We start from the raw sequence: 15,996 nt of genomic DNA on the forward strand, positions 1-15,996 counted from the left end.
CTCAGGAGAGGCCTCCCGCTGAGGCACCAGGCAGCCCCCTTGACCACTGCCATATTCATTCCCCGACGTGTATTAAATTGTTCGCCATCACGCAGAAATGAAAACCCTCTGACAGCTCACCGTTACCTGGTCGGAGTCAGGATAAAGCACAGGGGGCTGAGGAGATCGCATAGGGCCTTGCCACTTGAATTTTTGTCCATCTACTTTCTCTGAGCTGCTGTGTCGGCAGCTGGCTACGAAACGGAGATGTCTTCATCTATTTTGTATTCCCTCTTGTTTTCCCATTTGCTAGAGCCCCCGAAGGGCTAAAAATCTACATAAACCAATTGCACTGTTGAGTTTCTAATGCCACCACTCGAATCCAAGGTATCAGTTTCCTGAGCAGAAGCAGTACAAATTGAAAGCCAGCCTAAGGCATGCAACTGGCTTGCATTTCTTACAACCAACCCCCTTTTCATTGCTAAACGTACACAGCTTTGGGATTCCACGGAGTCTGAAACCTTATCATTAGCAAGTAAGTGTGTTTGCATTTGCATTTTCTCTTAGTCCCTTGCTTATGCTTCGGTGGGATGTACAGCCCAGTTACTGGTCACACCACAGGCATGGCCAATGTATCATTTCATCTGCATTCTTCTAGAGGAATTTTTGAAGTGTCTTTCCTTCGTTAACTTGTTGCTGAGGCTGCCGAACCTTATTAAACACAAACCTGCCACACTGTCAAGCATACAACACTGTCACACTGTCACTAGAATTTAGCCCAATTTGCACTTCGATCTGGCTTTGTATCTTTTATATTCTGTTGCACTCTTAGTGGTGCATCAGCACAGGCTCAGAGCCATGTTCTAGGCGCAGTATGGTAGAGGCACAGCAACAGTAGGAGACAACAGCGCCTAACCCCATTTACCCCTTTCTATTTAATTTGTATTCTGATTCTTTCAAATGTACATTTAGATTGCTTATATTTGGCTAATTTTTGCAACCTTACACCAATGCCTGTTTTAAGGCCAGCTATTTTACTATCTCCCTTGGTGATCTTGAAAAAACCATTAATGAATTCTACCATCTATACATTCACTGAGAAACTAGCAAAGATATCTATTTTATCTTCTGCACTTATATTCACACAGCCTGCAGCATGAGTGTTAACATCTCTACCATCGATTTTGTGTACCTGTAGTAGATCAAAGGTGCCAAAAATCATTTGCTTTTGAATAGTTTGAACTCAAATACCTTGTCTCTTAATCCTACCTCTTATTTAAGATTTGATATGGATAGTGCTTACTGAATAGGACATAAAGAATATTAATTTTATAGGTGGGGAAATGGATGCATAGAGAGGTGCATTAGCTTTCAGAGTCAGGACTATAAATTAGTCCTTTCTCACACATAGCTTAGCTCAGAGAAATCAAAAGTAACCCCTTAGCCTACTCACCTACCCCTGTCCACTCCCAAGAACAAAACATAGCTCCATTAGGAACCTGAAGTTTCTATTTTGAGTCTGCCGGTACAGTTAAACAAGCATATTTGTAAGTGAACTGAATACAGCAAGAAAAGGAATTTTAGGTAGGAGGCCCTACAGTGCCTCCATAGTCAAGACAGATTGAGAGAAAGACTGCTTTCACAAGGCACTGTGGAGAAGATGAATAGCCTAGTTGTTCCAAGCTGTTGTCTGGATGAGTTCCTTTCTCCAAGCGTAAGGGAAAGAAATGAAGAACCTACAGCTGGCTGGTATTCATACCAAGTGAGCATATCCTCTTGCTTAAATTATTGAGCTGCTGTTGTCCAGTCCGTCCCCTCAGATTTCATAACATTTAAGTATTAAGCTCTAGCATCAGTTACATGTACATTTGTAAGACACCAAGATGTTGCTGAGTAATGCTAGACTACAGCTCAGCTACTTAAAGTCAGTCTTACGGGTATGCATGACTTGTTGCTGGTGCAATTCAGTATATTACTAGCATTAGGCTTATCTATCTCATTTTTCCCTAGCCCAGATGAATATTCAGTCCCAGAAGTAGCTTATAACAAAAATCGGTTTTAAGTGAACAACTAATCAGAAATACAATTCAATAGATGTTTATACCTGTAATACCTTCAGCAACTGTTGCTTTCATAAAACTTCATCACTTCTTTTTTAAAGACACAGTCAAAACAAAACAGATCTAAAGACAAGATATACTTTGAAATACTAAAATTCAAGCTGTATAGATGAGGTTGCGATGTTCATTCTTTGAAAACATCTTCTCTGACTGTGCGCAAGTCTTCTTGTTCAGAAAGTTAAAAGCAACCACTGCCAGTGCCAAGAAGTATCCCTCAACTTGATTCTTCAGCTGCCCATTGTAGTGTTTATTTAAATAATTTTACTTTTACATACATTTGGTACTGATTTCCAGTAACAGTGTATATAACAACTAGAACATGTCACCTTCCAAAGAATGTTAAGGCTTCTAACTGTGTGCAGCTATTTCACAGTTATACAGCCACGGTCCAGTAGGTTATGCACCTGGCACTTCACCCATAATAATCTTGTATTCTAGCTCTAGCCAGAGAAAGGAAAGGAAGAAAATGCTGTTGTTCATTCTCAGGCAAGTTTAACCTGACAAAGATTAAGAACCCTTTTATTCAAACGATTTCCAGCATTCTGCTCTAAATAAAACTGGGTATCTCCTCTGTGTCCTTAACTCAGCACCATCAGAGAAAAATCACTACCCAAAAAAAGAGCAGCTGTTTTCAGCTAGGTTAGTGCGTTCTTTGCTCCAGTCTATCAAGGCAAGACACCACTCTTGCCCTGAGCTGTGCTGGTAGTCACTGGTTGCATGATCAGTTTAAAGATACGTCAAGCTCACTCCAAAGTCCACAGCATTACCTGAATGTTATTTTTATGGTCCTCCCCGCTTTCCACAAAGCTTCAAATGTGTACAGGCAAGATTTCAAGAGATGCGTATTTAAAAAAGCAGAAGCTATCTTGGATGCAATCTTTCAAAATCAGAAAGCTTCAGAAATGTCTAAAGCAGAAGTCTTGAAGTACAGCTAATCATGCTGAAACCCAGTAATTCAATGCTCTGGAGGAGCAATCTCTCTTCTTGAGAAAACCCTTGTCTTCAGCTGACGGCAACCTCCAAGATAAAGAGTGGAACAAGACATCCTACTAAATAACTGCACTTTGCTTCTTCATTTGAGAAAGGAGCCTGGTCCCTGCTGTGTATCTCTCCCCTCTCCCTAGCTGTAGGCAGCTTCTGGAAGCAGGTGATCTTATCGGCTATGAGATGCATCCAAACAGCTTTAGATTATTGTCATTCAAGATTTTAACAACTAACCACCACACAACCTCCTTTCTGTTTGGTTTTTTTTTTTTTAAAGCAGTATAAGAGGACTTGGCTGGACTGAAAAAGACAGCATGAAAGGGTACACTAACAGGTAGTGATACCATGACACAAAAGCTCCCTTCCCTGTTTAAGCTGTCTGTAAATGTCAAAGGCATCTTAGGACAAGGTAAAAGCAACTTAAAAATAAAAAAACAAAGCAGCAAACTCAAACAAGTTCATCTATAGTTCATAAGCTGAGTGGAGATAAGAGAACCCTGAAGAATCTAACCAGACACTTCACCTACTAAGGACAAAAGAAGCAAGTAGAATAAAAAATGTCAATTCATTTGGTGAAACATCTGTTGAAGCCTTACTGCAAATACCCTAATGATTCTTTGCCAGGAATCACGTGGTATTACAGGATATTCTTATGATTACATATCAAAATCATACATGAAAATATAAACAAGCATCCAGCTTCTCATCCAGTCAAAAAGAGAGCCTTTAATACACAAGTCTCAAACTTCAAACTCTCATGTAGCTACAGAGTAACCGTGCTCCTCCTATGTAAAAAACAGCTTTTCACATCCCCAATATGGAGTGCTAATACATCCTCATCATAAAAGGAATCAGTAAAAAATGTGTTAATTCATTTCAAATTCAAATAAGTTCCAGCACTTCAATAGAATATGTCTGAGAGTCTTTCTGGTGGTTAAGTCTTTGTAATTCTCGCAAACTTCCTTCAATCTTGTTGAGTTCGGAGTAGAATCGTACCTAAAAAGAAGAAAATAGCAGCTTTTGAAATCATGATGAGAGAAGCAACTGCTATTTCCTAACATTTCATATAGCGAAGAACAGACATCATCTGATATACCATTTGCTGATATAACTTCTTGTCACCCGCCTCCCCCCCCTTAACACCCATATTCTAAATTCATATTATAAATAAATAATTAATCCAGGAGATGCAACTTACTTGGGCTCTTACAAACTTATGCAGGTTTGAAAGCAGCTCTTTCGCTTCTGGTAGCATCACCATAACTGTGAAGTGAGCATCAAGTAATAGGCACATCCAATCCATAATCTGAAGGCAAACAAGAAAAGGACCCTCACACTTTATGATATGCAAACGGCATATTTTGCTTTAAAAACTGCAAAATTAATTTCTAATGCAAAATCCATGGTTTCGTATTTTAGGGCAGTATATTTATCTCCCAATAGTAAGAAGTGCTGCATTACATCTGCCTTCACACAGGTTATGTTAATAGAGAAAACTCAGTAGAATGAATGCGGATCTCAGTTGCATTTAGATACTCACAACTACCAAGTTAGACACCACAGCAACAAATCTTAGAACTAGCTTCTCACCTGATTTATAGTTGGAGAGTGTACTCCAGGAAGAACGGTATTAATTTTTTCACTGCATTTCACATACAGGTAGTACAAATACCTGAGAAACAGCTAAAAGTAGAAAAGTCAGAAAATTTTTAGAGGACAAACACTGAACAGACTGAGGAGTTTTGTTCTGCACTCAACGGTACTTGTAAGGATTTTAAAAATATATTTATTTTTTAAAGCAACATGGACGCCTGTGCGCTACGCATTAAAAGTAAATTTTCTGGCTCTACAGCATCTATAGCTAGATGTTTGAAAGTTTTCAGCAATATCCAGCACAAAGTTATAATTAACAATGTAAATAACTATTACATTCAGGGCGATCATTGTTCTGGTGATTGTCAGTACAGTTTAATTCAGACACAGTCTTTTCTAGGAACTTTGCTAAAAACTGTATCACCATTAACAATTTTAGTCCCAGTTTCAACTTCCGTAGCCAACAATAAATTGCCACAATCTTCTTTCTCCCTCTGAAAAAAGATATCACGGGGATGGGTCAGTGCTAAGATCAGCTTTGTTTGAATGTGTGTGGGGTTTTTTCGTGTTTGTTTTTTTTTTTTTCTGAATCACTGGAAAACTACATATATGCTCAGGTACTACATGGTACAGGCAGTTTTTGAAGTTATACTTCAGGTTTTGAGGAACAGGGGAGGTTGGTTTGCTTTTTCTTTTTCTTTTTTTTTTTTCTTTTAAACTGAGAGGACCTAAGACTTGAGTTTGACTTGTATTACATTTCGGATTTTACACTTTGTACAGTTTGTTTCTCCCAATTTTTTTAATTTCTTTTTCTGATGGAACTGACTTAGCACGTCTCATTACCTTCTTAAAAAACATCCAAATCAAGAGAAGCTACTATACTTGCTAACAAAATATGAACAACATTTTCCAAATAGACTGGGTCATTTTCTAAAATAAGCGGGAGCTATAAAATTAATAGAAGTTCCACATGTATGTGGAAAAACATGACATCTGTTGACATTAAGTCTTGCTATGCAGCTTAACTTCATCTTCACGCATTACAAAAAAATAAGGATTTAAAAACTTTTAACATACTTACAACAGCTTGCTGAGCTGGAAGGTTTTTCAGATGAGGCAAAAGAAATGTTTCGCTGTAAGCTGAATGAAGAACAGCATTTCTGTGTAGTACCATTAAGGAAATAAATGGAAGGAAAAAATACCGATTTCTACAAACTGAAGTAAACTGTGATTAAAATACTTCTCCAGGTTCTTTGAGAGAGGTCTTATCTCAGCTTTTTCGATCTCCCTTATTTCTACCATGAAACATACACAGCAACTGAAATATCCCAATACAGGTGGCTCGAACAGCTCTGTTCACTGCAAACGTGCAGTTGGCTAGTGCATTTCAAGAGGCAAACATCAGAATCACTGATGCTATTTTTTCTTAAATAGACAAAGTTTTATTACACTTTTGCAATAATACAAGTACATTGCTGTAGATTCTTTCCAAATCTTAACTGTTCTAGTTATATTCTAAACAATTTTTCTACGGAGTAGGAACTTCTCTTACCAGAACTTACCGTAACCTCTCAGAAATTTTCAACAATAACAGAAGGTTTGTCTTTTAGTAGTACTAAATATACATCTTCCCATCACATATAACACACTGACTTTCCCTTGCGAAAACACAGAGGATACAACAATGCTGCCTTCTGTGGTCCAACAGGGCAGAATTCAACAGATGTCCGATGGGTTTCCTTTGCAATTTTAGTATCCCAAACGTCATCTTTCAGCTCTGCATTGAAACCATTTTCTACAATTTCAGTCTTAACTTCTTTATTGTTCATTTCAATATCGATGTAACAGATTACAGATTCTAGATTCACATCTATTCTTTGAAGAGAGGCTTCACTAATGCTGTAGGAAAATTTCAGACATTTAGTACTTTTAATTATTAGCTTTAAAATCAGCAATGTCATCAACCCAACAGCAGTACACACTGTGAACTCTTTGAAGCTTACTGGAGAAATAAAAACATAATATAGTCCTGCAAACTGAATAAAGGACATGAGAGAACAGTTCATATTTTGTTATTAACCTTGAACAATACATGTACTGCTCTTTTATTCCAGCAATCTACGTTACTGTATTATTAGACATTCTGTCATGGGTTCATTTACAGGTTATACTGTTCGACTGTTACGGTATTCTGGCATCACTGGGACTGCTTCAACCCATAACACACTGATGATTTTCCTAATATTTAGTAACAAGGTATTTGGCAATTCTAACGTATGAAATCAACAAGATCTGATGTTTCTAATAAAAGAAAAAAAAAAAGAATTCTTTTTGCTCTGGAAATCTAGAGGAAAAATTACAACAGTCTTTTTTTTTTTTTTAAATCCCTACCTTTTTGAGATATGAAAATCATTTTTGTCATGAACTTACAAGTTCATTTTTTTGTGGGGTTCTTACCCCAGGTAAGTTCCCAATTAAGTCTGCTGCACAGCACACAGCTATGACAACACATGCAGAAGGATGCAAATGCCATTCAAGCCAGCAGTGTTACCAAAAGGCATGTTAATTCTAAAAGCTATGTAAATGGTAACTAAATGAACAAGATTATATATAATGTGACTGAAATCTTGCAAAAAGTTTGTAAGTCTGCAAGCGTGCAACATACACTGTACTCAGAATTAAGAATTTAATGCACAGTCTTAATTGCTCACCTACAAAAAGCCATTCTTAGCAACACACAGCTTTTAATTGAAGGCTTGGTTTGGTGAAGAAGGGAAAAACAAAGTCATTCCAACTTACCTTAAAAATACTTTCAAGCAAGCATAAGTAATTTCTTCAGGAACATCTGGAAACCGTTCTAAGCAGACTTGTAAGAGATACACATCTTTTCTCTCCAAAGCAACAGCCATTAAATCTGGACATAAACTGTAAGAATATGAAAAGAACAGGCTGCATAGCTCGCACCTGCTGAAAACTACATTGACAACTAACACACAAGTACTAATCTTGTTTTACACAAAAATCCATCTTAAGCATAAGCACCTTCAATAGTAAATGCTGATAATTTAAGAGCACTTTATAAAGAACTGATTTTCTACTTATTTTTAAAGATTGTTCCTTACGATTAAAAAAAAATCCCAAACAGAATCATTACCTGTAAGATAAGTCTCGGGTCTCAACTATCTGTAGTAAGAAATTTCGAGGGTAGTAATTTGGATTTGCTTTACATCTGTTTATAAGAGCAGTTACTACACTTCCAATGGAGGCTTGGAAATCTGGCATCTGTGCTTTTGACACCAATTGTCTCAATTCATCTTCAAATACAGCTGTAGAAGCGTCCTGAAAATGACAAATAGCATTCAACTCAGACGTACAAGGTACAGGTTTAAGAACCGTACTGTTACTGATCGGATCACGTAGAAACACCTATTTTGGAATTCAAGATAAAAAAAATTACAAAAATACCCTCACCACTGCATTTTGGTAGTCTCTCTCAAGTATGAAAGAAGCAAATGCAGGTAATTACCCACTCTGGACTCGGGTAAGCAGTATTCTTCAATAACTGCTGAGAATTAGTCACCTGGTACTTCAGTAACATTACCAAGATGTCCAGCCACAGCTGAACTCTCGGTGCGTTCGCACAGCAAGGGATGCAACTTGAAGTATCCCAACATTTACAGCAAGCTTTAGAAAGGAACTAAACAGCTTATTGCTGTATTTGCAGTGGAGTTCCTAGCATGCCAACCTTCTAAATCCAAAATGTCTTCCATAAAATTAAAGCCATAAAGAAGAATCTAAAAAAGCGGTGTTGAGGTAAAATATCCTCCCACCTTATGTAGTGTAAGAGAAGGTTTTCACTAAAAATGAACAAATTTGTGCAAGTTTTCACATCTTAGATAGCTATTGTAAGTCCTGTACTGTACAGTTCTAGAACACATTCCTGTGACAAAGCTTTAATTTCATCATGGCTAAATGCAATCCTAGAGCAACACTAACAATATCCTCCAACTCGCCTGTTCAAGGCAGCTTTGTCAACTTTGTGCAAGAGGACATGGAAAAAGATAAGAGCTTAAGAGACAACTAGAACATTCCGAGAGTGTCTAAAACACTACTTCAGGATATTTCATTTACTTACCTTTAGATTTAGTAAGAGCTGCCCAACTGATATGGTATCTGGCTGTACTTCAGCAACAGTGTTCTTTTTTGATCTTAGCTAGGAACAGAAACAAAAAGTTAGTACTCAGCTCCAGAAAAGTATATGTTTAAAGTTTTCAATCAAGATAATTAGGAACTTCACGTATCAACTTGCTGCAAAGATTACTATTAGTAACTGGGTAGTCCAACTCCAGACACGGTGTTAGAGACAATGAGCGACAAACACAAAGTGACATTTCCTTCTGCTACAGCATCTAAAAAAAGCAGAATGAGGAAGAGACAAGAGAAACAAAAGGAAACCCCCGCATGCTCCTAATGCTAACTTACAGTCATTTTGGACTCCGATTTTAGAGCTACAGACTGCTGTGACTGAATGGAAACCACGAGCTCTTCATCTCCAAGGGTATTCCAGTTTACAAAGGAAGACACATCTGTGAACACAAAAATGAAACTCTATGAAAGTAACACTTAAAGCACAATAAAGTATGAATATTACATCAACTTCTTACACCAATAGTAATTTTCTAAAGTCTAATCCAAGTCATTTGATGCTGAGCAAGTTTCCAGTTTTATCTCGGCAGCAGGTAATTTTATGACCCTTTTGTGATACTGTTTTTCCATTTAGCCTCTGGGAGGAAGAGAAATGAGTTACTACACAATTTATGGTAAGCATTACTTGCAAAAGCATTTTAGCAGAGCAATGCTAAATCAAAGACGATTTTAAATTGAAGTTTACACACAAAGAATTGACATTGCCCCACCTAATCAAAAGCTCTTTGAAAATAATTTTTAGGAGACAGCACTTCATTTAGTTTTCAGTATTCATAGCTAGCATTCTAATATTTTCAGTAATTCTAGTATTTGAATGGTAACCTAGGTTAAGGAAAGCCACAATAAATTCAGATGCTGTGTGTTTCAGTGTTCTTGGCGACAGTAAATTTAACAGCTAGGAACAGAACACAGTGTTACTTCAAACTGTTTAGATTCAACTGATTTTACAGGACTGTATTAAAAGAATTTTTATTCCATTTCAGAAGCTTTCCTTTTATGAGATCTTTACACTGTAATTATAAAAATTCTTACCAGGGGTTTGACTGTCCTTGAGCTTTCCCACAGCAGCTGCCAAGGATGACGTTTCACATTTGTACATAATTACTGTCAGCACTTTCCCGTGAGTAAAAAAAAACTTTTCCTCATAACACCACAACTACAAAATATTAAAACATATTGTTAACGAAAAGATGAGCAGAGAAGTGTGTTCCTGCACAAGCTGATGTTTAACTCCTTACTACAAAATTCAACTAACTGTCAACAACCCGATTATTTTACATTACTTTTTATAGGCTTGTTAGCAGACCTACACTTGTTAGCAGACCTTCATTAACTGTTGATTTTAAATACAGAAACAAGAAGTGTTATTCTGAGTATTTTGCAGGGATCTCTTACAGTACAGTAGCTGCTTCAAGTTATTTTTAATTTCCCTCTTGTGCAATTTTATGACAAAACCAGTTTCCTGTTCTATTTCACTAATGCATTAATTACCTAGGTGTCAGTTTACTTGTCATTAATTGACACCTGAACATCCCGAAAAGGTATTTAGGGAGATGCAGGGATCATTTAGGCCATTATTTGCAAATTATCTGAACAGAATACAAGCCGACTGAGTCATCTGCTTAACTAGTTATTTCATTCCCACCAAATCACTGAGACCATCAGAAGCGAGAAGGTACTGAATTATCAAAGAAATCGCCATAGGCTGTCATTCTGCTGATACATTTTGACACGAACAGCTCATCAGCTGGTCAGGATTAATTTTGTTTCAGAGACTGGCATTCACTGCTCTTCCAAACAGAAGCGTAACTCTGAAGCCCACCACTCTCTTCAGAGCTGTCAGGCCTAATGCCTAAAAGTTCGTGCACCACAAATTAAAGATTCAGCTTACTTGTCCGCTTGTTCCCAGAGGCAGCTCCTTTGAAGTCTGCAATGTCTGAAATTTTGTATTCCATATCGTTAGGCACTCTACGGAAAAAAGAGATGTTACAAAAAAAAAAACCAAAACAACCAACCACCCAACATATATGCTCTATTTGCCTTTGATACTTAAGTATCTGTTTCAAAATAGCTCACTCACTGTGTAAAACATCAGGAATTAAATCATTCTGGTTAGATTTCAAGAAAAATATTCAAAGATGAGTTAGTTTTCCAGTGAAGAGCTTTAAACAAGAAGCTGTGGCAAGAGGGACAGCAGCCAGTGTGGGCTCCAAGCCAGAAGAACATTTTGTTATAAAATGTTCAGTGGCTTAAATTTCAGTGATCCCATGCTTCAGAAGTTTAGGCATGGAACTGAAGCGCTTGTTTCACTTAGTCTAGACATTGATTTCTTATATCCTAGACAATGATTTCTTATATTCTAGATAGTGATTCCTTAGAGAACGTTAGGTCTGTTTCCCTGCATCGATCCTTTTACTAGTGTCCAAGTCCTCGTTTTAATTCCCCTCCACCAGAGTTCTCTTGCTGCATCTCCTCAACTGTTCCACACACAAAGAACATGAGAGCAAACACTGAAACCCAACAGCGAGCACAGGCCTGCAGCAACCCAGTATGCAGTTTACTGGTACGGGTTATCTTTCGGCTACTGCTCTGAGCAGCACAGCTCAACTACCTACTAGTTTCAAGAGCCAACTAACGTTTCATTTGCTTTATTTCCAGCTTAGTCTTTGCCTAAGGAAATTTTAGCCCTTCCGACATCTGACTTTTCAAGTTACCTTTGGATTCTTCACCAGATGCAGCTAGGCTTCCTAACACTGCGACATGGTCTTTATCAAGAACAACAAAAGAAGTTCCTTTTAGAACGCTTCCAGATACTGAAAGCTTTAGTAGTAGTGACTTGGACAAAATTTGCTCTTGCTCTTCAGTATTTCTCTGCAGAGGTATCAGAACCTTGTACACAGCGTCATTGGAATCTGTCACAGAAAAGCGATAATGCAGTTATCATCTGCTACTGTGGAAAAACTGTTCGATATGACACGGCAAGAGGACATCCATAGAGAACAAAATCCAGTGAATGCTTAAAGAAGAAATAATCCAGGAAGTTTAAAGGACATTTTATGACACAAAGCAACAAAATAAACATATAGCTAGCACGAGATCTGCAAGGTACAAGTCATAACAGTTAGGAACTGTCAGTCTTTGCAGCATTAAAATATCAAGATTGAATTTCTACCTCTACCACAAGCTGTTTTCCAAAGTTTAAAGAGCTAAAAATATTCAACAGTGATTTCTAAATACCAACATTTTACGTCTTCCATACATTCTTTGCTTTTTATCACATCCTGTTAGAAAACATAACTTACACAAACACAGAAGTATGATTGCTTGATTTTTTATATATGCTGTGAAATTCAGTGGTTTAGACAACTCCTGTTGTTCAAGCTTGTATTTGTGCAGGCTGTTCATCTTAAGCTTCTGTACATAGACAAAAAAATCCCCATCCTAAAAGAATAAAATACAGTTTTCCTTTAATTTACACAATGTAGAGATAACAAAAATTCATTTATTAGTACTGTTTAATTTTGAATGTTAAGCAAAATTAGGATTTTGTGTTTTCTATAGGCCATACAGCCTATTTCAGAAAAGTTCACGTGTAAAGACTCTAGCGTTCCAATTTGATGAAACAAACGGATTCACTTGAAGAAGCATTTCAATAAGGACAGATCTTTACATAATCCTTTTTTTAAAAAACATAAATCTTACTAAATATGTTCTTCACACCAAGAAACTATTTGATGGCAATGAAGAGTCACGCAATCATCTACTATGTTTCATCTTAACTGTTCTTTGAAGTTCTAAGAGCCAGGCTCCTCAGCCCTGAAAGCAACACAACTTCAGCTGAACTGCTGTACCAGAAACAACACAGATACAGCATACGGACTAAATCGGGGTAATGATTTCACTGGAAGTTCTTAAAGCCCAGAAACAATACATATACAGCATACGGATTAAATCAGGGTAATGATTTCACTGGAAGTTCTTAAAGCCCAATGAAAGAGGTGATGGATCTCAGAAAAAAAGCACTTAAGAGTTTCTGCTGTCAAAGTTTTTTTTTAAAAAAAGTATTGAACTCACTTTCTCAGTAGCGAAAATTAAGACAGGTTGTTGACCTTCCATAAAAGCTTCACTTACATATACAGCATACGGATTAAATCAGGGTAATGATTTCACTGGAAGTTCTTAAAGCCCAATGAAAGAGGTGATGGATCTCAGAAAAAAAGCACTTAAGAGTTTCTGCTGTCAAAGTTTTTTTTTAAAAAAAGTATTGAACTCACTTTCTCAGTAGCGAAAATTAAGACAGGTTGTTGACCTTCCATAAAAGCTTCACTCCACCTGAAACCAGAAAGCTCTATGAACATCTTCGAAATTCTAGAACTATACTTGAAGTCATATCATTATTCCTTAGGCAGTCTCTTATTTTTAGAATATCTATATAAATAATTTTAAGATTTTAAAAACAATGCACTGGAAAGAAACACCCAACCCAAATATGTCGGTCTTCAGATTTCCCCCATAACCCCTCAAAAAAGGGAGTAACTTTTATCATCAGTTCCTCTGAGCCAGAAGCAAGCTTCATAAAGTTGTGTCACTTACTTGATGACTTCATCTGAGATGACGTTTTCAATTTCTTGCTGTGGTGCTTCCAAGAGGACATCCAAAGTTCGAACACCACCTCCTTTGAACAGTACCACTGGCCCTCCATTGCGTAGCGAGTGCACTCGGTATACATCAGCTGAAAGCTACGTAAAAAACCACCTTTATACTCTTCAGTACATTGAAAACCAAGTGTTTTACCCACGGTTTTTTTTTAAGTTCTTTCGATAAACAAGCAACAGAAGAATGATGAGCCTGTACAATTCTTAATAATGTAGGCCTAGCAGTCGCCATGTTTCTGTAAAGCTATGAATACTGCAAATCGCTGCCCAACAAAAAGCCATAAGTGTCCCACTGAGCATCACATTCCTGAATCACAACAGAAACAAACATGGAGGGTCAGGAGCTCAAACAACTTAAAGAGCATAACACAAAGTGTTATTTAACACATCCACCAGCAGAACAGAACAATCGCTCTTTGGACATGTATCACCATCTTTAAAGAAAGTCCTCTGAAACTTTGGACTTGGGATATGAATTATTTTAAGACTAATACTTTGATCATCAATTCTCTCAGTCCAAGTGGATTCCTTGCCATTTTCCAGAACATCATGAACCACAAGTTAAGACAATGATCAGCTAAAATGCAGTATGACTAGCACTGTGATGACAGAATCTCTTCCCTCTGCCAGGATTCAAAATGTTAACATAAAAAGTGAATACATGTAAGAGACTTACAGTTGCTTTAAATACTTTGTCCAAGTTAATATCTTTGTTCTTCCATATTCTTAAAACCTTTAAGAAAAGCATAATTTTTAAAGTACAGTAAAACAGTAATACATAAGTCTTCTCAGCATGCAAAATACTAGTGACTGCACATGACTGAAACACATGAAGAAAATATGCAGAAAGTATTCACAATAACCTTAGTGGAAACTGGCCCAGGGAAAACTTGCATGGGAAGAAGCTGAAGCAGAGACACCGGAAACACAAACCAAGCTCAGAAAGCTTGAATTTGAAAGAATGGATTGGAAAGAGTACGGCATCAACCACGCGGTTCGAAATGTCAACCAGCCTGCCACACGAGAAATAGCTTATCCTCAGAGAATGCAGGCATGAAGTACTCTTCACCAAGAATGCTTCATTTTTTAAAAAGCCACTGCGTAACCAGCGCTCAGCACGGATTATCTTCACTACCAAAAGCGCTCACTGTGCGGCCGCAGGACAGCACACCCCCATCCTCCCACAGAGCAGAGAGGACCCGACCTGCAAGAGGCTGCAGCGAGCTCCGTGCAGTCACATTCAGCCAACAGTCTGGCAGCGCCAATTTCTTCCCAATCTACATTCACTCAGAAGACGCACCGCTTCTTTTTTTCCCTTTAAGAAAAGATAAGGGATCTCACCTTGTCATCATGAACAGCTATATATTCATGAGTTTCAAAGTTGCACACAACTGGACACGTGATGGTCTGCCCGTGCTTAACTGACCAACAGCCCAGGGGTTTCTGATCTGAAACCTAGAAAAGTCAGAACAAAGACACTGTAATTAAGATGTAATATGATACACTTTTGGCGTTTTTATTGTGACAGAAAGGAAATACTAGGTAGCTGCATCTGATCTGAATGAGAAAATTAAAATATGGAAGCTGTCATACCCAGAACTTCTGCTTGAGCATTCTTGTTTCTGACTTCAATATAAAAACCTTCAGAGTGCCATGAAGGAACTCCACATTCATTACAAATTACTTCTTTTCACACTACAAATAAGCTTGACCTGTTAACAGACAGATTAGCCTTATGTCATGAAGCACAGGTATAACTTTTCCAAAATGAAGATAACACTTCTAATCATTAGTTTAAGTTCCTTTCACTCACTAATATAACCATGCAGAGCACCACACTTTTTTTCTTCCTGTTTCAGTGTAAGTTATTGACACCAAGAGCAATGATTTTACTGTCTAAGCTCATGTATGATTTACATCTGGCTGCTCTGAGGGCACTCAACCCTCCTTCCTCTGCCAAGAGCTACTGTGAGCATATTTACCAACATCTTCATGTTCTCCCGTACGGCCCTGGCAGTGGGACTAACAACCCAAAGGAGGTTGTATCATGAATTCACTCAGACACAATCCCTAGCACCATGAACGTGAAAGCCAATTAAAGATAGAAACGCAAATATTTTCCTTAAGTTTCTTATTATGGCCTACAGAAATATGCACATACGTTAAATATACCAGAGTGTACTTTCACTTTCAAGTGCTACATGCCAACACCTTTCATCCTCCAACAGGAAAGCAGCTGACACCAGACTGACAGCGGGACCAGGCGCATGTCACCCTGCCAGCGCAAGGAAATGCCGCGTACCCTGCAGCTTCGGCAGGAAAACATCTCTCAGCAAAAGGCGAAACACACAAGAAACCGCTGAGGCCGACTCCAGCCCCGCCAGGCCGGGGCCAGGGAAGCGCGGAGGTGAGCGAGGCCGAGCAGGGCCGGAGCCGTCCCGAAGGCGGGCGGGGCGAGG

At 38.1% G+C, this 15,996-nt stretch overlaps 1 protein-coding gene across 1 annotated transcript; it reads right to left on the bottom strand.

Moving 5' to 3' along the window:
- Positions 1-3,965: 3,965 nt before the first annotated feature.
- NOL11 (nucleolar protein 11) lies at positions 3,966-14,995 on the bottom strand (the record flags this gene model as incomplete). The annotated part of the gene is given in 17 exon segments (XM_009877666.1): positions 3,966-4,079; positions 4,282-4,389; positions 4,674-4,766; positions 5,758-5,836; positions 6,357-6,575; positions 7,476-7,601; positions 7,831-8,015; positions 8,812-8,889; positions 9,159-9,262; positions 9,915-10,038; positions 10,774-10,850; positions 11,597-11,794; positions 12,185-12,323; positions 13,157-13,214; positions 13,476-13,621; positions 14,214-14,270; positions 14,879-14,995. Coding segments are annotated over 17 exon segments (2,022 nt in total), but the record flags the coding sequence as incomplete, so codon positions are not given.
- Between the last annotated feature and the right edge of the window lie 1,001 nt (positions 14,996-15,996).

Source organism: Apaloderma vittatum, unplaced genomic scaffold (genome assembly GCF_000703405.1).
Source record: "Apaloderma vittatum isolate BGI_N311 unplaced genomic scaffold, ASM70340v1 scaffold16780, whole genome shotgun sequence".
In the NCBI taxonomy this organism is placed as follows: domain Eukaryota; kingdom Metazoa; phylum Chordata; class Aves; order Trogoniformes; family Trogonidae; genus Apaloderma; species Apaloderma vittatum.